General features: G+C 42.9%; 1 protein-coding gene across 8 annotated transcripts in view; it reads right to left on the reverse strand.

Moving 5' to 3' along the window:
* TJP2 (tight junction protein 2) overlaps positions 1-21,513 on the reverse strand; it is a 138,583-nt gene that overhangs the window by 26,622 nt on the left and 90,448 nt on the right. For all 8 annotated transcript variants that reach the window (XM_007969438.3, XM_007969434.3, XM_007969437.3 and 5 more), the window contains 8 exons: positions 18,289-18,342; positions 14,392-14,516; positions 12,494-12,596; positions 9,373-9,976; positions 4,343-4,446; positions 3,578-3,731; positions 1,254-1,362; positions 1,013-1,146 (listed from right to left, as the gene is read on the reverse strand). In XM_007969438.3, the coding sequence (XP_007967629.2) occupies positions 1,013-1,146; positions 1,254-1,362; positions 3,578-3,731; positions 4,343-4,446; positions 9,373-9,976; positions 12,494-12,596; positions 14,392-14,516; positions 18,289-18,333 (1,378 nt within the window). In that variant the 5' untranslated portion in view covers positions 18,334-18,342. The remainder of the gene's footprint in view (positions 1-1,012; positions 1,147-1,253; positions 1,363-3,577; positions 3,732-4,342; positions 4,447-9,372; positions 9,977-12,493; positions 12,597-14,391; positions 14,517-18,288; positions 18,343-21,513) is intronic.

Genomic DNA, 21,513 nt, shown 5'->3' on the forward strand with positions numbered 1-21,513 from the left:
ATATATGTCATCATAAACAAAAAGAAGATGCTAAGGTGCAGTTTAATTCTGAAGCATTAGCAGGTGCCACTGGTTTCTCAAAATACAAGAGATAAAAAATGAACCTCTAATATGCAGGGTATACGATCACATGTACAAGAACATAGAATTTTTAATAACTTATAAAACATATAATAATGATAGTTTCCCCTTAAATATTTATGAATATAAAATTATGATGATAATTGTAGGGTGGTGGGGAAGGGTTGGGGGAAGAGGTCAGGATCGAGGATGGGAGAAAACAATGACCTCAACTCATCAAACATGACAAAGTGTGACCAATTCTAATGGCATTTAGACAAGGCTATTATTTTATACTTTGTCAATGTCAAAAGAAGAGAGAGAAAGGAGGGCCTCTTCCATATATAATTTTTTATTTCTCTCTTCCCTTTCAGCCACCCTCTGGAATTAAGTACACTCTTATTTATATATACACATATACATGTACATACATATCTGTATACATACACATATATACACACATACATGTATGTACACATCTATACACACAGACATGTATGTATACATCTATACACATATACATGTATGTATACATATATGCATAATTTCAACTTTTATTTTAAGTTCAGGGGGTGCACGTGCAGGTCTGTTACATGGGTATACTGCATGATGCTGAGGTTTGGGGTACAACTGATCCTGCCACCAAGGTGTGAGCATGGTACCTAATAGTTTTTCAACCCTTTCCATCTCCTCCTTTAGTAGTTTCCCCCCTAGTAGTCCCCAGTTTCTGTTATTGCCACCTTTATGTCCATTTGTACCCAATGTTTAGCTCCCACTTAAAAGTGAGAACATGTGCTATGTGGTTTTCTGTTCCCATGTTAATTAGCTTAGAATAATGGCCTCCAGCTACATCCACGTGGCTGCAAAGGACAAGATTTCACTCTTTGTTATGGCTGTGTGAGCACATACTTCTGAACACAACTGTTGAAACTGAGTGGTCTTAAAGGCTTACCTGGTGGGTCCTCTTGGTATCTGGGTTCCTTGTTGGTCTCTGGGACAACTGTGCCTGCAATATCCCCTGTAGATTTAAAGGGAGTGGGTGTCGCACCCATCCTGGACAATCTGCTCGGCGTGTCCTCTCTGGAACTGAAGCACATGTCGTATGTTAATGTCTCAAGAGATAACAGTTTCATAAATACATACGTGTGTATATTCACAATGACATGTACAAGGGAAAATGCATGTCATCTTACCTTGGCCTTTCCTTCAGCTTCTCACTTGAGGAATGATAATCATAATCAGAATACTGCTGACGTCTCTCCTCTGGAGAAAATGATCGGTTTGACTCTATTTCTGAGATATCTAGTTTCAAAAATAAGAAAAGATTTTTAAATAAAATATTTAAAATATTCTCCTACCCAGAGAAATTGCACTATTCTCTGGGTAGGAAACACAGGAAATGGAAGCGAGGTAGGCAGGAAATGTGCTATTAGTCTAATAGTCCTCCCCTGGAGAAAAACTTGCTCGTTTTAAGGGAAAGGCATTAATTAATAAAGGGGAAGGCAAATTTAGAATTGTGTATTTCTCTTTTGTCTCATTTTCCATCAAAGCTGCTATAGAAGAGTCAAAATTCTATTATCGGATCATAGATGTATACACTAATTCTTCCCAAGAAGCCCAGTGCTTCTCCAACTTTAAGGTGCATGCAAATCTTGTTAGGATACAGTTGTTGTTGAGGGGAGACGGAGATTCTGCAATTCTATCAGGTTCCCTGATTATGCAGATGCTACTGGGCTCAGGGGTTGGGGGATGAGGACCACATACTGAGTAGCAAGGAAAGAAATGCAAACCCCCTAACATGCTGGCATTATTTCTCATGTTCCTTTTGTTTTCCTGCACTGCATCCATAACAGTGATCAACAACTTCTGATACATTGGAAACTGAATTAAGTTTTAAGGTTTTATAAAGAAATTCCTTAAAAAAAAAAAAAATCAACAAAAGCCTGCTTTACAACTTGCTAACTTAATATTTTCTAAACTTCTCTGCATAAAAGCAACAGTAGATGGTTCAGTGGGATATATTGTGATTAACTATTTCTATTGGCAATTTTTACAAGGTTAAAATGTTATCCTATGTATAATTCATATTCACATAATGAATATAGCTCTTTAAAAGGGAAGAGGTGGTGGAGACTGCTAACTAATGAATGCCACAATATTAGTCATTTTGATTCTTTTTTAGCATCTACTTGTCTTAGCTATCCTCCAAATTATCTTCTCTATTAGAAATACTAATCACCACTTTTAAAGAATGAGCAATTAGGCCGGGCGCGGTGGCTCAAGCCTGTAATCCCAGCACTTTGGGAGGCCGAGACGGGCGGATCACGAGGTCAAGAGATCGAGACCATCCTGGCTAACACGGTGAAACCCCGTCTCTACTAAAAAATACAAAAAAGGCCGGGCGCGGTGGCTCAAGCCTGTAATCCCAGCACTCTGGGAGGCCGAGGCGGGCGGATCACGAGGTCAGGAGATCGAGACCATCCTGGCTAACACGGTGAAACCCCGTCTCTACTAAAAAAATACAAAAAACTAGCTGGGCGAGGTGGCGGGCGCCTGTAGTCCCAGCTATTCGGGAGGCTGAGGCAGGAGAATGGCGTAAACCCGGGAGGCGGAGCTTGCAGTGAGCTGAGATCTGGCCACTGCACTCTAGCCCGGGCGACAGAGCGAGACTCTGTCTCAAAAAAAAAAAAAAAAAACTAGCCGGGCGAGGTGGTGGGCGCCTGTAGTCCCAGCTACTCGGGAGGCTGAGGCAGGAGAATGGCATAAACCCGGGAGGTGGAGCTTGCAGTGAGCTGAGATCTGGCCACTGCACTCCAGCCCGGGCGACAGAGCGAGACTCCGTCTCAAAAAAAAAAAAAAAAAAAAAAAAAGAATGAGCAATTAAGGCTGGGCCTGGTGGCTCACCCCTGTAATCCCAGCACTTTGGGAGGACAAGACGGGTCACAAGGTCAGGAGTTCGAGACTAGCCTCGCCAACATGGCGAAACTCCATCTCTACTAAAAACACAAAAATGAGCCAGGCGTGGTGGCAGGCGCCTGTAATCCCAGCTACTCAGGAGGCTGAGACAGAAGAATCACTTGAACATGGGAGGCAGAGGTTGCAGTGAGCCAAGACTGTACCACTGCACTCCGGCCTGTGCAACAGAGGGAAGACTCTGTCTCAAAAAAAAAAAAAAAAAAAAAAAAAAACAATGAGCAACTAGCAAATATATTCATGATATGGTTAGCTCTTTGAACCACTCAAACACACATTTTTTTACTGACACGTTTTGCTTTCAATTGCCTAATTAATAGTTCTCTGAGAGTTTGCAAGTGCACCAGAATTTTATATTGGAAACCTAATTTCAATAGGCACTTTAATAAGCAAATTACAACCAAACAGTGACCTTTGGGGATTAAGGTTTCAAGGGCGTTTTCCTTGGAAATTTAACTTCCAGCTGGATAGCTACACTAAATAGAATAGGGAAGCAACGGCCTTCCTCACTTCCAGCTAAGCTCACAGCCTCCTCTTCATTTACCTTCTATTTCTGAGTCACTGTCATTTAATGATGGGATGTTGATGAGGGTCTGCTGGCTGTCTCTCAACACCACCAGCTGTAGTTTTCCTCTTGACTTTTCTATCAATTTTCGAGCATCCGTTAAAGACATGTTCTCAGTTACAGTCCCATTGATCTGTGTTTATAAAGAACGGTAATGTTAAATGCAATAAAATTATTCACAGTAGAAAATTCATATTTTCCCCTTTTAAAAATGTAAAGGCTTTGCTCAGATATTCAAACAGATATTGGCTTTAGGATGACTCAATAAAAATGAATTGTCCTTTAAATTAAATATAATCCTGCATGCCTGGATCCCAAATACAGGTGTAAGTTACTCTGCTAATTTATTTAACTTCCAAGCTCAAGACAATGGTTTGGTTTACTACTGGAACGTGTTTCCTGACTGGAGAGGTTTACAAGACCTATTAAATATTCAGCATTCATATACCACCAACTTTCCTTCTCATCTTTCCTTAGTTTAAGGAATAGGGACCTAAACTTTAAACAGGAAAGAAGAAAATATTCACAGAGTTATTTGTTTTTGTTTTCTAAACTGACATTAAACTGTTACAACCCTCGATGTCTGGTTTTTCTGATAAAAATCATTTCATTACGCTGCTCTTGCCTCCTCTGTCAACACTGACTCTCACTGCATCTAAGTCTCACTGTGTCGGTGCTGAATGCGGACATGCAGGCTATGAACGGCAGTATGCACACTACTGTTCTCTGCCCTCATCTACCCACCTTGAGAATTATGTCTCCTTCGTGAAGGTTGCCATCTTTAGTTGCCAGACCTGTTCTGGTCATTTCCTTTATGAAGATCTGACTCCCAAGCCGGAGACCATACTCTAGGAGACAAACACATAAACATACACGTATGTCATCAACTTGTTCAGAAAACTTAGTCTGGTTTATAGGACTATTTTAAAATATGTATTAAAAAGTTAATTTTGTATATGGGAAATTCTGTAAGATGACTGGCCTGAACTCTTCAAAAAAAGTCAATGCCATAAAAAACAAAAAAGGCAGAGAAACTGTTCTAGATTAAAAGACACATAAAAACCAAATGCAATGCATGAACTATGATAGGTTCCCCGATCCAGTGGAGGGTGGGAGGAGAATGAGTTACATCATTTGGAGCAATTTGAAATGAACTATAATATATGAAAGCGATACTAATGCTAATTTTCTTAAGTGTGATGATGGTATTACGGTGACTGATGTAGGACAATGTTCTTATCCTTGGAAGATACCTCTGAAATATTTATAAGTAATGGTGAGTTGCCTGCAACTTACTTAAATAGTACCGAAAAACCCACTGAGAGAGATACAGGGAGGGTGATGGAGCAGAAGGAAAAAAAAAAGAGGAGGAGGAAAAAGAAAGTAAGTGTGGCAAAATGTTAACAATTGGTAAAATTAGGTGAAGGTTATAAGTGTATTTGCTATAAAATTAACATTTTTCTTTTTTTTTTTTTGAGACAGAATCTTGCTTTGTCACCCAGGCTGGAGTGTGGGGCCATGATCTCAGCTCACTGCAACCTCCGCCTCCCAGGTTCAAGCGATTCTACTGCCTCAGTCTCCCAAGTAGCTGGGATTACAGGTGCCCACCACCACGTCCAGCTAATTTTTGTATTTTAGTAGAGACAGGGTTTCACCATGTAGGCCAGACTGGCCTCGAACTCCAAATTAACACTTTTCAAATAAAATGTTGGGGAGAAAAAAACAATTCAGCACACCTTAATAGGCATTTTCTGCTGACAATGAGGCTGTCTACAGGCAGGCACTGCAAAAAAATCTAGCACTTTAGATTATATGAAGTTTGGCATTGAAAGGAATTCAGTGGGTGAAGAAAAGGGGTAAAGAAGTTAGGCAAAGCAATTAATAAAGCATTTAACTAAAACCAAAATAGCTTTGGGGGTTTATGGACTCCGAATTGCTATCAAAAGCAAAAACACTATAATTACTATGGATGTATATTTTTAAATACTTTCAAGGCTACTTAGACTATTCTGGTTTTACTTAATAAACTTGTAAAAATACATTATTTTAAGAATAAATTTTCACATTCTAGGAAACCACCACAACAGAGCAGGTTTTAAAACAGGCACAAATTTTTTTACTATTGTTCAAACTAAAAATCTTATAATTACAAAACAAAGTAACTTTCCACAATTCAGGAAAGGTATGAAGTCGATTTTAAAATAAGTTTTAAATGATTTATGGTAAATTTGCCAGCCAGATCTTATCATAAAGATTAGAAGTGTTGTGGTCCAACCCTAGTCCTTTAGGAAGCTGATAGTCAAGAATGGAATAAGAGAAAGGCAAAACTACTTTCATGGATGGCGATCCTCTAGTGGTCAAACAGCCTCACAGCCCAGAACAGAAGGCTGAGTGAGACAAGCTTGGGTGACGTCTCTCTGGCATTTTTCCTCAACTCCTCAATCCTCTTAAAAAATGCACTCATTATAATTTTGCAAATAGATATACCGGTGTGTATGTGGGCATTTCACAAATGAAGATTTAAAAATCAGTTGACCAGCTTCTAAGAAAGACAACTGGTGCCATGAAATGTAATAGCCGGATCATATTTTTTCTTAATCAAATGTAGGTCTCACCTACTGTGGAATTTCTTTAAAGATTAATTCTTACACAACCCTAGCCAATGATAGCCAAATTATTGTGAAAACTTAATAAAAGGTAGCAAAATTTTTCTTTTACAAAGTGGAATTGGCTGGGTGCAGTGGCTCACACCTGTAATCCTAACATTTTGGGAGGCCAAGGTGGGCAGATCACCTGAGGTCGGGGTTTGAGACCAGTCTGGCCAACATGGTGAAACCCCATCTCTACTAAAAGTGCAAAAATTAGCTGGACATGGTGGTGGGTGCCTATAGTCCCAGCTACTCGGGAGGCTGAGGCAGGAGAATTGCTTGAACCCGGGAGATGGAGGCTGCAGTGAGCCGAGGTCGTACCACTAAACTCTAGCTTGGGCAACAAAGTGAGACTCTGTCTCAAAAAAACAAAACGAAACAAAACAAAACAAAACAAACACAAACAAAAAAACCACTGTGAGATCCTTACACTTCCTAAGATGCACACTCCTCAGGTAGATATTGCAATCTCAACGTTCTCATTTATTTTCATGGACTGGACTCCAGGTATGTCACTATTCACATCTTTGCATTATTCTTCAGTTATTTCAATAGACACCTAGTTACATAACTCAACTCTTCACAAAAAAACCAAAGAAAACAAACCCTCTCATCTGATAGGCTATCAAAATGCAAATCCCAAACCTTAAACGCAAGTCTTTTCCTTTGCATTCTCAAGTGCCCTTTATCTTTTTTCCTCTTAGAATGAGCACAATGAAGAGAACAAAAGGAAATTAAAGATTTTACATGCTACAAGGAATCTTAAGTCAGAAGACAAGAAATAGTGCTAGACATATCTCAACACTAGGCTCAAAAGCCCTGCTCACTCACCTACTTGTTTCCAATCACCTATTTCCAGAGGATGAGGTTTGAGTTCCAGCTCCACCTTTACTTACTGGCTTCCATGGGCAAGTCACTTCCCCAGTCTGAGTTTCAGAATCCTCACCTATAAATGTCCCCTGTAAACTCCACTGTATGGCTTGGCACAGTGGCTCACATCTGTAATTCCAGCATTTTGTAATCCCAACCAAGGCACATGGATCTCAGATTGGGAAACATGGTGAAACCCCGTGTATACCAAAACAAAAAAAAAAAAAAACAAAAAAAACCCAAAAAATTAGCCAGGCGTAATCCCAGTTAGCTACTGTTGGTTGGGGAAGTTGAGGTGGGAGGATTGCTTGAGCCCAGGAGGCAGAGGTTGCAGTGAGCCAAGATCATGCCACTGCACTCCAGCCTAGGTGACAGAGTGAGACCCCATCTCAAAAATAAATAAATAAAATCCCTCTCTATCATGGTATTCCTCACTTGTAAAACAGGAACAAAGTCTAACACACAGGGTTCCTGTGAGGACTACGTAAAAGAATATTCAACATGGCCCCTTGCATAGAGCAGAAACTCTACAATGATTAGGCGGAGTACTGTCCTCCACTGTGGTTTTCCAACGGAGATGCAGCAAGTTCACTAGGAGAGCTTATTAACACAGAGACTCTGGGGGCCCACCCCATGGTTTCTTTTTTTCTTTTTTTTTTTCCCAAGACAGAGTCTTGCTCTGTCACCCAGGCTGGAGTACAGTGGTACCATCTCTGCTTACTGCAAACTCTGCCCCTCAGGGTTCAAGCTATTCTCCCACCTCAGCCTCCCGAGAAGAGGGGAATTACAGGCACCCGCCACCACGTCCAGCTAATTTTTGCATTTTTAGTAGAGATGGGGTTTCATCGTGTTGGCCAGGCTGGCCTCCAACTCCTGACCTCAAGTGATCTGCCCACGTCGGCCTCCCACAGTGCTCAGATGACAGGTGTAAGCCACTGCACTGACCCCATCCCATGGTTTCTGATCCAGTGGGGCTGGCCTGGGCCTGAGAGTCCGCATTTCTCACGGGTGCCCAGACGATGCACTGCCTTGAGAATCACTGTTCTCCTAGTTTAAAGCCAAAATTCTGGAGCCTGGCTCCTCCACTGATGACACAACTTTGTGTATGTCAATGAACCTTTGTGCCTCAGTTTCCTTGTCTATAAAATGGAGATACAAGAGTCCTCCCCCATTAGGTAGTTCTGAGGATTAAACGAACTAAGTAGTGTTAGGCATTTAGGTCAATGCTGGGTACAATGCTGGTTAAGTGCAATCAAGAGATAGCTCGGCCAGATGCGGTGGTTCACAACTGTAATCCCAGCACTTTGGGAGGCTGAGGCGGGCAGATCACCTGAGATCAGGAGTTTGAGACTAGCCTGGCCAACCTGGCAAAACCCTCTCTCTACTGAAAATACAAAAATTAGCCAGACAGGGTGGCAGGCACCTATAATCCCAGCTACTTGGGAGGCTGAGGCAGGAGAATCACTTGAACTTGGGAGGCAGAGGTTGCATAAGCCGAGATGATGCCACTGCACTCTCCAGCCAGGGTGATACAGTGAGACTCTGTCTCCAAAAAAAAAAAAAAGAAGTTAGCTGGCCAGGTGCAGTGGCTCATACCTACAATCCCAGCACTTTGGGAGGCTGCAGTGGGCAAATCACCTGAGGTCAGGAGTTCAAGACCAGCCTGCCCAACATGGTGTAACCCCGTCTCTACTAAAAATAAAAAACTCAGCCAGGTTTGGTGGTGCACGCCTGTAATCCCAGCTACTAGGGAGGCTGAGGCAGGAGAACTGCATGAACATGGGAGGTGGAAGTTGCAGTGAGCCCAGATTACGCCACTGCATTCCAGCCTGGGCACCAGAGCCAGACTCAAGACTCTGTCTCAAAAAAAAAAAAAAAAAAAAAGGTTAGCTATTCCTGGCCAGGCGCGGTGGCTCACACCTGTAATCCCAGCACTGTGAGAGACCGAGGTGGATGGATCACCTGAAGTCAGGAGTTCAAGACCAGCCTGGCCAACATGTTGAAACCTGTCTCCACTAAAAATACAAAATTAGCTGGGCGTGGTGGCGGGCGCCTGTAGTCCCAGCTACTCAGAAGGCTGAGGCAGGAGAATCGCTTGAACCCGGTAGGCGGAGGTTGCAGTGAGCCGAGATCATGCCACTGCCCTCCAGCCTGGACGACAGAGCAACTCTTTCGGGAAAAAAAGAAGAAAGAAAGAAAAAAAGTTAGTTATTCCTATCACAACACTGCTTTTCTTCCTACATGAAGCATGCCTACCTTCGTTCGCTCTGCTTTTGGTCAGGAGGACCCCGATGGGCCCCGGCCGCCCCCTCGGCTCAGGGCTGGGGCTGCGTGAGCGCGGGTGCTCGCGGCTGCGGCTTCTGGGCCCCCGAGAGCGGGCGTCGTGGCGGGCCCCGCGCCTGTACTCCGGGCTGTAGGCCCGCTCGTAGTCTGGGTCGTAGGCCTGGTGATAGGCCCGCTCATAGTCCTGGTCAATGCTCCGGCCGCGGCTGCGGTCGCGGTCCCGGGATGGCCCAAAGTCGTGGTCTAGGCCCCGCTCCAGGCTCCGGCCACGGCTGCGGTCTCGGGCACGCCCATGGTCTTGGTCCAGGCCCCGCTCCAGGCTCCGGCCGCGGCTCCGGTCCCGGCTGAGGTCCCGCTCCCGGCTCCGAGCCCGCTCGTGGGGACGCCCCCTTTCCGGGCTGTCCTCCCAGCTGCGGCTGCGCCCCCCATGGCTGCTCAGCCGGCTCCTCTCGCTGTACCCACTCCGGAAACTTCTGCCGTCAAACTCGTCCATCACCTCAAAAGCACGGTCATCCTGATCCAGGGGAGGGCTGGCCTGAAGCGGGGCCACCTGGACCTTCCGGGGCCTCTTGACCACCTGTTGTCAAAACAAACTCAGTGTGGACGCAGGGCAATCACAACTGAACGTGGAGAAGGCAGTGGTTTTAAGAGCCCTAGTTTTGCTTTCAGTAAAACTGTATCCCTGCCGACTCACTCAAGTTCAGGTTCCTCATTGGGAAACGGACAATAAAAATCTCACAGGGTTAGAATAAGACAATGATGTTGAAGCTCTGAGTACAGTGCCTTGAATTAAGGTAATAATAAAATAGTACCTCCAAAATCTGCTTCTACTCAAGTTTGAAAAGCCTCAGAGGCCCAAATCACTAAGTTCTAAAACTCAAACAAAAATTCAGAAAGTGTGACATTCTATACCCAGCTGCCTAGGGGGCAAAGGGGGATGGAGAGAAGTTGATTGATAGGTACAAATATATGGTCTGACAGAAGAAATAAGACCTAATGGGAGATTGGTAGGGTGACTATAGCTTACAGGAATCCACTGTACATTCCAAAATAGCTGGAAGAGAATAATCTGAATGTTTCTACCATAAAGAAATGACAATTATTTAAGGTGATGGATATTCCAAAAACATCGATTTGAATTTTACAAATCATGTCTATGGCCATACCATCGTGAACGCACCCCATCTCGTCTGAATTTACAAATCATATGAATGTATTAAATTAATCACACATACCCTGTAACTATGCATTATGCATAAATTTTTAAAATTTTAAGGAAGAAAAGTCAATGCCTTATTTATTTACTTATTTATTAATTATTAAGACACAGTCTCACTCTGTTGCCCAGGTTGGACTGTACTCAGCTCACTGCAACCTCCGCCTCCCAGGTTCAAGCGATTCTCGTGCCTCACCCTCCCAAATGCTGGGATTACAGGCACACACCACCATGCCTGGCTAATTTTTGTATTTTTAGTAGAGACGGGGTTTCACCATGTTGGCCAGGCTGGTCTCGAACTCCAGACCTCAGGTGATCCGCCTGCCTCCATCTCCCAAAGTGCTGGCGTGAACCACTGAGCCTGGCCCAATGCCATTTTTAAAGTGAGCAGTGGGGAAGAGGGGCAAGGGGAAAGAGGAACCCTTCTAGAGTAAAAGGAACTAAAGAGATAATGATTAAATGCAATGAGTGAACTCTGGATCCTGGATAGGGAATAAAACATCTATCAAAGACATTCTGAGAGCTAGGTATGGTGGCTCACACCTGTAATCCCAGCACTTTGGGAGGCTGAGGTGGAAGGGTCGCTTGAACCCAGGAGATCCAGATCAGCCTGGGAAACACAAGATCCCATCTCTAAAAATGAAAAAGACATCTTGAGATATAGACTGGATATTAGATAATACTGTAAAATTATTACTTTTCTTAGACTGGATAATAGTATTATATAGATGAATGTCCTCATTCACAGGAAATGCATGTGAAGCACGTAGAAACGAGCTGTCACGTCTGTAACTTTCCTTCGAATGGCTGGCAAGACATGAGTGTTTATATACATACAGAGACCAAGTAAAGATGGCAGAATAGTAATATTTTAGAAGATAAATGTTTATTACACTGATCTTTCAACTTTCCTGTTTGAAAATCTTCATAATATAAAGTTGAAAAACATTAAATACCATATATGTGGCTGGCTGTGGTGGCTCACGCCTGTAATCTCAGCACTTTGGGAGGCCAAGGTCAGCAGATCACCTGAAGTTCGGGACCAGCCTGATCAACATGGAGAAATCCCGTCTCTACTAAAAATACAAAATTAGCCAGGCATGGTGGAGCATGTCTGTAATCCCAGCTACTTGGGACGCTGAGGCAGGAGAATCGCTTGAACCCGGGAGGCAGAGGTTGTGGTGAGCCAAGATCACGCCATAGCACTCCAGCCTGGGCAACAAGAGCAAAACTCCCATCTCAAAAAAAAAAAAAAAACTTGTATCTATATCTCTCTCTATATATATATGTGTGTATGTGTGTGTGTATATATATATACACACACCATATATGTGGGTGTATCCCTATTTCATTAGCATTCTCACTTTGTGTGTCTACCTGCCCCACTAGAGTGAACACACCTTGCAGCACAGATTGGCCCCAGGGCCTAATGGCATCCAGCTCATAGTTGATCTTCAGCCAGTGAATGAATGAATGAATAGATGAATGAAGATTATAGACAGTCTTCTAATGAAACTCTTAGTCTATGAAGATATAATACACCTTGCTTGGGCCTTTATAAGGCGTTTTTGAGCTGAAAATTTTTTCCTAAATTTTTTCTGAATCTAGCTAATTCTCTTAGGGAATAATTGCCTAACTTTGTTCCTAAGGCAAACTAACTCAGATCAGAGAATCACTGGCCTCAGGAGAAGACACAAGGAAAGGCAGGAAGGATAACTTACACACATCTTCACACCCCTCCAAAAGTACTGAGAATCCAAGAACAGCGGTCCCTAGGTTATGTAATTCTGTCAAATGCTTAAAAGCAAGGGGTAATTTTCTTCTGGGCAAAAGAACAAAATGCTATTGAGGCGAGCTGAAAGCAAACCCAGTACTTACAATAGCAGCGATCTTCCCACTTTTTCTGAGTTGTTGAACTGCAAACGAATGAAGCACATCCTCCATGGGGGTGCCATTGACCATGACCACTCTGTCATTTTCTCTATAAACAAGAAACAAAAATGGGTCATGAAAAACTCCCATCTATTCATTGTAAATTATTTATTTAGGAACAAATAGAAGCAGCAAATCGACCTGAAAGGCTTTCTAAAGGGCTCAGGGTCTGGTGGCGCCCAAGGCCCAGTCAACTTGGCATGAGATCTTCCGAAGAAAGGAACTGGGGGCCATACAGCTCAATTCTGAGTGTCTAAATGGAAATCATCTGGGAAGAGAGAGGCCTGATCTCCCCAAACTGCAGGGTCACACCAGGAGGTACTGGCACTTGATGACAGTGAGGTCTGGACACCAAAAGGAACTTCTCTATCAATCCCCTATTGCCTGAGTTGCACGGTGAGCTTCAGAAAAGTCTAAAAACACTCCTTCCAAGTAGGTGTATATCCATCCATTTGTGCTTTTGTGCAGGAAAAGGGCCAAAAGCTTGCCTTGGATTCTTAAAGAAATTTTGAAATCACAGAATCCTATTGCTCCAGTTCATCCCAAATATTACTTTAAAATTTTGCATTTCTCCATATGAAATACTAACTTTGATAAAACTACAGAGGCTTTCTTAACTATAATTTTATTTTTTTAGAGGCACGGTTTCCCTCTCTCACCCAGGATGGACTGCAGTAGTGTGACTGATGATAGCTCACTACAACCTCAACTTCCCGAGCTCAAAGGATTCTCACCTTAGTCTCTCAAGTAGCTGGGACCTGAGCAGGTGCACGCCATCCCAACAGGGTCTCACTATGTTGCCCAGGCTGATCTTGAATACCTGGCCTCAAGTGTTCCTGCCACCTCAGCTTCCCAAAGTACAGGATTATAGGCATGAGCCACTGTGCTTAGCCCACAGAGGCTTTAAACACCAACAGAACCTAAACTTTTGAGCTATTTAGCCAATGCAGCCATACAGTTAACTTTCGATTTTGTCCTGAGAAGTTATCCTGTGGGAATCAGGCATGCATCATTTAAAATGGCATTACCAGCTGGGTACGGTGGCTCATGCCTGTAATCCCAGCACTTTGGGGGGGGCCAAGGTGGGCAGATCACTTCAGGTCAGGAGTTCAACACCAGCCTGGTCAACATGGCGAAACCCCGTCTCTACTAAAAATACAAAAATTAGCTGGGTGTGGTGGCAGGCACCTGTAATCCCAGCTACTCAGGTGGCTGAGGCAGGAGAGAATTGCTTGAACTCGGAAGGTGACGGTTGTGGTGAACTGAGATCGCACCACTGCAATCCAGACTGGGTGACAGCAAGATTCTGTCTCAAAAAAAAAATAATAATAATAATTAAAAAGTAAAATAAAACGGTGTTACCTCTTCAGGCCAGAAAGCTGGCAGTTGGAAAACTTGTGGTTTTCCTATAGTAAATTTTCCCAACTTCCACATCCCTCTTACAAATAAGATAATCAATAAACCAGAGTCTCCTTATTCAATTCTTAAAAGAATATAAATTAAAACAAATATAAACAGTGTTGGGTAAGCATTGGGGTTGAGAAGCATGCCAATTTAAAACTGCATGTTCAGAAATGATTCCTAAACCTAGGAGGGATGTTTGGGACTATCTCCTTACAGAAACAACTGCCCTCCTCGCTCCAAAGATGGGGTGTTCCCAAGATTTGGGCATTGTTCAAACATGGTGTGTTACGGCTTCCACTCCAGCTTGAAGACTTTTCAAATATTATACAAAAGTTTGTTGTTTTTTCTTTTTGTAATATAAAGTGGATACCAACCAAAATACCCTGTCTAGGGCCAAACAGTAGGGCTGGCAGGGGCTGCGGGGTGAGGGAGACACTCACTGGAGCAGCCCGTCAGCAGGCCCACCCGGGAGCACATCAGAAATGACAATCGACGTTTCTCCATTTTCAAAGTGGGGGTTGTCTCTGCCTCCAGACACTGCAATTCCAAATCCTCTTTTGGAATCCTGTACATCAGAGAGGAGAAATATTAAAAATCCTTCAATAAGTGGCTTTCAGGATTTATTACACGCACTCAATAAAAGAAAGGTCAAATCAATAACCAGAGACTGTTCAGGAACAGATGGGCTTACAGAAACAAATGAGAAACAAAATAAAGTATAGTCATAGTCAGCTGACAGGTTTATAAAGGGAAATTCCTTATCTGAAAGAAACAGCCTGTGGAGGCTGGAAAAGATTGATAGTACAGACTGGAGTTATCACTAGAAGCTGGCAGCAATAGGAAACAATGTCTTCAGTCCAAATAGGAATGTACTGTTTGAAGCACCAATTGTACCTCTTTGCATCATGCTGGCCTGAGCTGGAAAAAACTTCAGTAAAAACTGAATCTGTACTAAAACTGTATTTTTTTCATTTTCAGATTTTCTTATTGTAGTTTTTTTTTTTTTTTTTTTTTAAGAGACAGAGTTTTGATCTGTTGCTAGGCTAGAGTGCAGTGGTGTGATCACTACTCACCGCAGCCTCAAATTTCCGGGCTCAAATAAGCCTCCTGTCTCGAACTCCCAAAGCATTGGGATTACAACAGGGAGCCACCGTGCCCGGCCCATACTGTAAATATTTTTAATTTTTCCATATATTATGATGTTTTGACATCTTAAAAACAAAAAAAAAACAAAAAAAAACCTTCTGCCTAGACTCACAGCTCATGTCTATAATCCCAGCACTTTGGGACGCCAAGGCGGGCAAACTGCTTGAGTCCAGGAGCTGGAGACCAGCCTGGACAACACGGCAAAACCCTGTCTTTACAAGAAATACAAAAAATTAGCTGGTCATGGTGGTGCACGTCTATAGTCCCAGCTACTAGGGAGGCTGAGGTGGGAAAATCACCTGAGCCTGTGAGGTCAAGGCTGCAACAAGCCAAGGCAGCTTCTGCACTCTAAATGGGCAACTGGAGATGTCTCTAAAAAACAAAAAACAAAAAAACCCCACAACTTTCTAGCTGCGTGGGAAGAGACTGCTCTTCCCTGTGCTAGCCAATCCTTTTTAATTTTATTTTGCTTTATTTTTATTTTAGATTCAGGGGTACATGTGCAGGTTTGCTATATATGGGTATTGTCTGATGCTGAGGTTTGGGCTTCTAATGATCCTGTCACCGAAGTACTGAACACAGTACCCACGTAGTAGTTTTTCAAGCTTTGCTCCTCTCCCTCCCTCCCTACTTTTGGAATTCCCAGTGTTAACTGTTCCTATCTTTGTGTCCATATGTACCCAATGTTTAGTTCCCACTTCTAAGTGAGAACATGCAGTATTTAGTTTTCTGTTTCTGCATTAATTTGCTTAGGATAATGGCCTCCAGGTGCATTCGTGTTGCTGCAAAGGACATGATTTCTTTCTTTTTTATGGCTGCCTAAAATTGTATTTTTAAAGTATACCTTTAACCTCAAAGTAGATGAGCTGATAGTTTCATTTCAACATACAGTGAAAAAGACGTAAATGGATTTTTTTTTTTTTTTTTTTTTTGAGACGGAGTCTTGCTCTGTTGCCAGGCTGGAGTGCAGTGCTGCTCAGCTCACTGCAAGCTCCACCTCCCGGGTTCAAGCAATTCTCTTGCCTCAGCCTCCCAAGTAGCTGGGACTACAGGTGTGTACCACCACACCCAGCTAATTTTTGTATTTTTAGTAGAGACAAGGTTTCACCATGTTGACCAGGATCGTCTCAATCTCCTGACCTCATGATCTGCCTGCCTCCACCTCCCAAAATGTGGAGGCATGAGCCTCACACAGGCATGAGCCACCATGCCCAGCCCATAAATGGATTTTAAAGATAAAATTTGAACATAAAATGTGTGTTGAGATCTCATGAGAAAGCAAAGCATTAAACCCTTCTCTACATGCATGGAAGATAGGAAATAAGATTACATCCATGATCGGTCTAGCAATGCACAACAGTGAGCACAGATAATACATAATCCTAATTCATTTGTGTTTTAAAAAGCTAAGTCTGGGCCAGGTGCGGTGGCTCGCGCCTGTAATCCCAGAACTTTGGGAGGCCAAGGCAGGTGAATTGCTTGAGTCCAGGAGTTCGAGACCAGCCTGGCCAACATGGCAAAACCCCATCTCTACTAAAAATATAAAAATTAGCCAGGCATGGTGGCACATGCCTGTAATCCCAGCTACTCAGGAGGCTGGGGCAGGAAAATCACTTGAACCTGGGAGGTGAAGGTTGCAGTGAGCTGAGATCATGCCACTACACTCCAGCCTGGGCAATGGAATGAGACTGAGTTTCAAAAAAAAAAAAAAAAAAGAAAAAAATCTAAGCCCAGTTTCATCCAGATAATGAGTATATGTGACTGTATATTCTTAAATCTGGGTTAGATTATATAAAAACTTACTCCAAGACTAAAAGAAAATCTTTCCTCCCAAGGAAAGTTTCCCATGTGGGGCCCACTATGCTGACTGATGATAAACAATTACAAACTCAAAACAGGTTGGGGGTGTTGTCTATTAATCACATGGCTTTGAATTTGGCAGCTTCCACCAGCTGGCACCTGGTTTTAGACAGAGGCAGCTCCATCCTCTATGCCAAGCCTAAAACAATCTCTGACCTCTGCCAATTTTGGGTCCACAACTCAAGGAATGCATGAAATGCTCAGGGAAAGGGCAGAGGAGAGTCAGAAAGATGAGGAGAGTTGAAAAATAAGACCTAAGCAACAAAACCCCTCAACTGAAGAAATTGTGATTACTGATCTGGAAGTCTGGGCACCTGGGCACTGGCCCAGAGACATTTTTTTCTACCTGGGTTAATTCAATAAACATTAAATTCGGGAATGTCTTTAATTTTCATAGAAGACAAAGCTTGAAGCTCACAGTTCTGAGGGCCAAAGGAAAACTTTCCCTATGAGGAACTTAGGGTCCTTCTAGGAGATGACAGATCCTGGAGGAATTCAGAGCCAGAAAAAACCCTGAAGAACCCAGGAAAATCAGAGTCATGAAGACTGGAAGGCAGCTTGATGGAATAAAAATGTGGAACCGGCTGGGCGTGGTGCCTCACGCCTGTAACCCCAGCACTTTGGGAGGCCGAGGCAGGTGATCACCTGAGGTTGGGAGTTTGAGACCAGCCTGACCAACGAAGAAACCCCATCTCTATTAAAAATACAAAATGAGCCAGGCGTGGTGATGGGCACCTGTAATTCCAGCTACTTGGGAGGCTGAGGCAGGAGAATTGCTTGAACCCAGGAGGCGGAGGTTGCAGTGAGACTAGATTGCACCATTGCACTCCAGCCTGGGCGACAAGAGTGCAATTCCGTCTCAAAAAAAAAAAAAAAAAAAAAAAATGCGGAACCATGAGGGCAGTTCTCCAGCTCAGCCTCACCCAATGACTTACAGTCTCTTGGATCCTACACTTTTTAAGGGTTATAAGGTATGTATATGTTATAATTAAAATTATAGAAGTTGTAAATAGCTCCCTCAACATCCTTAAACATTACAGATCATTTTCATTCTTCCCTTTCTTTTCTCTCTTTCATAACCTGTTCTATCTGGAGCTAAGTGTATACACTAAATAACCTCTAAAATGTTCTATATTAAACAGTCCTTAATCAAAAAATACAATAGCATGCAAATCTTTGTTAACATAGCAATTATTAACAGTATTTATAATGCATTATGCACCTCAAGGGAAAAAAAAAGCCAAAACTGTGTGTAGGCAAAAATAAATAAGACCCATGATCCGTAAAATCAAGAACATGACTGTAGAATATATGAAATGTGCAGAACTCACCTTTTGTAGGGTCACAGTGTACTGTTCCCATATCAGCTCTTCCATGCCTGGGGCCTGTTTTAACAGAACAAAACCAGTCTGATGAAAACCACAACCTTTTCAATACTAGAAATAAAATTATCATTCAAAATGCCTCGACATCAAGTCCAGCTCACACTCTATACCAAAAAGAGTTAATATTTGTTCATTATGCTACCTATTTTCAAACACACTCCTTCAGTGAAATGAAACTGGAAACAATACTTGAAAGGTAAGTGAAATACAGTGAGAGACAGACCCTAAAAAGAATGGAATGTTAAGTGCTGAGTCCTTCTATTATCACTATTCCAAAACATTGTCATCATAAAACCCTTTAAAAATATCTAGTTTCAAATAGATTATTTTTTTCTAATCGTTCTCCCCCTCTTCCTGTCAAAGGTGACCTCGTAGGCAAGTTTTCTGCATGTTTATGTCTAAAAATAGCCTTAGCCCTATCATAGGGTATGCCCAATTGGGCGACCTGCGGGATCTTTTGGCTTTTTCTCCATCTGTATCACTGGGTATGAAAGATGAATGTTTTCATAAATGGACCACTGGGACTTCCATCTCTGACAATATTCCAAAGTAGGTATCTAGAAAAAACTAAAACTGGTGGTGTCATTTTACAAATAATAATCCATTAAATGCAGGCTACCTTGAGAAAGCTAGAAAGGTCAAGAACACTCAGAACCACAGAGACAAGCCAGCACTGAAGCAGGCATTTAGAGGAGGCTGGGGATCCCAACAGGGTGGGAAATCAGGTCTGGGTGGATCTATTAGGGGGAAAAAATACCAGCACACAGATGGAGATGCAGGGACTGTCTCATCCTTGGCTATGGGTAGAGTGGAAATAACTAAAAATAAAACCCTGGAGAATTTCTATCAACAGACCCGTATTCACATAGGTTTGGGCATTCATATTACAGACATGACCACACCTTGCCAAACACTAATGCTTACTGTGGTTCTGCACTGGCCATACCACCAGGTACACAGAGGCAGATGCGAATTCTCTCCAGAGATCACACTCAAACACAGCCTTCAAGGACTCCCCAGATAGTATGTATCCAAAGAAATGAGCCCACAATTTAAACATCCACATCACCATGAGTGAGAGGTAAAAGAAACATAAACTGAAGAATCAAAGACTTTAAATATTTGAAATAGCAGCCACAGACAAAAACGGAGTATCTATAGTATGTGTATACATTGGTTTTTTGTTTTGTTTTGTTTTGCTTGAGACGGAGTCTCGCTCTGTCACCCAGGCTAGAATGTGGTGGTGTGATCTTGACTCACTGCAACCTCCACCTCCCAGGTTCAAGCGATTCTCCTGACTCGGTCTCCTGGGGTAGCTAGGATTACAGGCCCACACCACCATTCCCGGCTAATTTTTGTATTTTAGTAGAGATGGGGTTTCACCATGTTGATCAGGCTGGTCTCAAACTCCTGACCTCGTGATCCACCCGCCTCGGCCTCCCAAAGTGCTGGGATTACAGGCATGAGTCACCAAGCCTGGACTATGTGTATATGTTTTAAGAAATTAGAGGAGGGCTGGGTGCACTGGCTCATGTCTGTATTCCCAGCACTCAGGCTGAAGCGAGAGATCGCTTGAGCCTAGGAGTTCAAGACCAGCCTGTGCAACATAGTGAGACTCCCATCTCTACAAAAAATTTTTAAAGTTAGCCAGGCATGGTGGCACATGTCGTAGTTCAACCTGAGCAACATACTGAGACCTCACATATATTAAAAAAAAAAAAAAAAAAAAAAAAAAAAAACTCAAAATACCTGAAAAAGGCCAGAATGAGAGATCTGTGCTACCAGCAATCCTGGGTCTGGATGGTGAAAGGGGCCCGGGGTGCCAGGGACACAAGCAGCCCAAAAGTGCAAGATTTAGGTTAAATGAAGGCCCATCAACACAAGGAAATATGTAAACATTCCAAAAGATTATCTAAAATATGTAAAACTCCCCAATTACTTAAAGTCTGTTTACTGTGATGACTGTTCTTCAATTTAAAAAAATAAAAGTGAATTTTCAGGTGAAATTTTTATATCCTACTCACCTTTGTCCCATTATCTGCTACAACAGTGTCTGGCACACAGAGTAGGCACTCAAAGAAGTTTTTTTCTTTTTAATACATCAAGCATTGGATACACTATTCATTCATCATTCGATTAATATGATTGAAGCACTCATTGCTACTTACATTTCTTTTTTTTTTTTTTTTTTTTTTTTGAGACGGGGTCTCACTCTGTCACCCAGGCTGGAATGCAGGTGTGTGATCTAGGTTCACTGCAACCTCTGCCTCCTGGGTTCAAGTGATTTGCATACCTCAGCCTCCCAAGTAGCTGGGATTACAGTTGTGCGCCACCACATCCAGGTCATTTTTTGCATTTTTGGTAGAGACATGGTTTCACCATGTTGGCCAGGCTCATCTCGAACTCCTGACCTCAAATGATCTGCCCGCCTTAGCCTCCCAAAGTACCAGGATTACAGGTGTGAGACACCGTGCCCAGCCTATAAATTTTCTTAAAGTTTCTATCGAATTTGTGGCTCTCTGCTTCTTTGATAGCATACGTGAGGTGGGTGGACTAAAAACTCAGGTGCCCACGGTCTGACTTTCTAGACGTGCTCTATAGCCATTCCTCTCTGGAATTTTGCCTATGTTTAAAACAGCATTTTCCAATATGTGGCAGTATAACAAATTTTCCAAGATTTTAATGAAGTTGTACATATTTGTTAAAAAGGTTTTTTGTTTGTTTGTTTGTTTGTTTTGAGATGGCATTTCGCTCTTGTTGCCCAGGCTGGAGTACAATGGCACGATCTGGGCTCACCCCAACCTCCACCTCCTGGGTTCTAGCGATTCTCCTGCCTCAGTCTCCCGAGTAGCTGGGATTACAGGCATGCACCACCACGCCCAGCTAATTTTTGCATTTTTAGTAGAGATGGGGTTTCACCATGTTGGTCAGGCTGGTCTCGAACTCCCAACCTTAGTTGATCTGCCTGCCTCGGCCTCCCAAAGTGCTGGGATTACAGGTGTGAGCCACCATGCGCGGCCAAAAAGTTTTCTTAAATGGAAACAGAAAGCAGAAACCCAGTCGGGCATGGTGGTTCATGCTTGTAATCCCAACACTTTGGGAGGCCAAGGCAGGTGAATCACTTGGGGCCAGAAGTTCAAGACCGGCCTGGCCAACATGGTGAAAACCTGT

The sequence above is a fragment of the Chlorocebus sabaeus genome, chromosome 12, assembly GCF_047675955.1.
Source record: "Chlorocebus sabaeus isolate Y175 chromosome 12, mChlSab1.0.hap1, whole genome shotgun sequence".
Taxonomy (NCBI): Eukaryota; Metazoa; Chordata; class Mammalia; order Primates; family Cercopithecidae; genus Chlorocebus; species Chlorocebus sabaeus.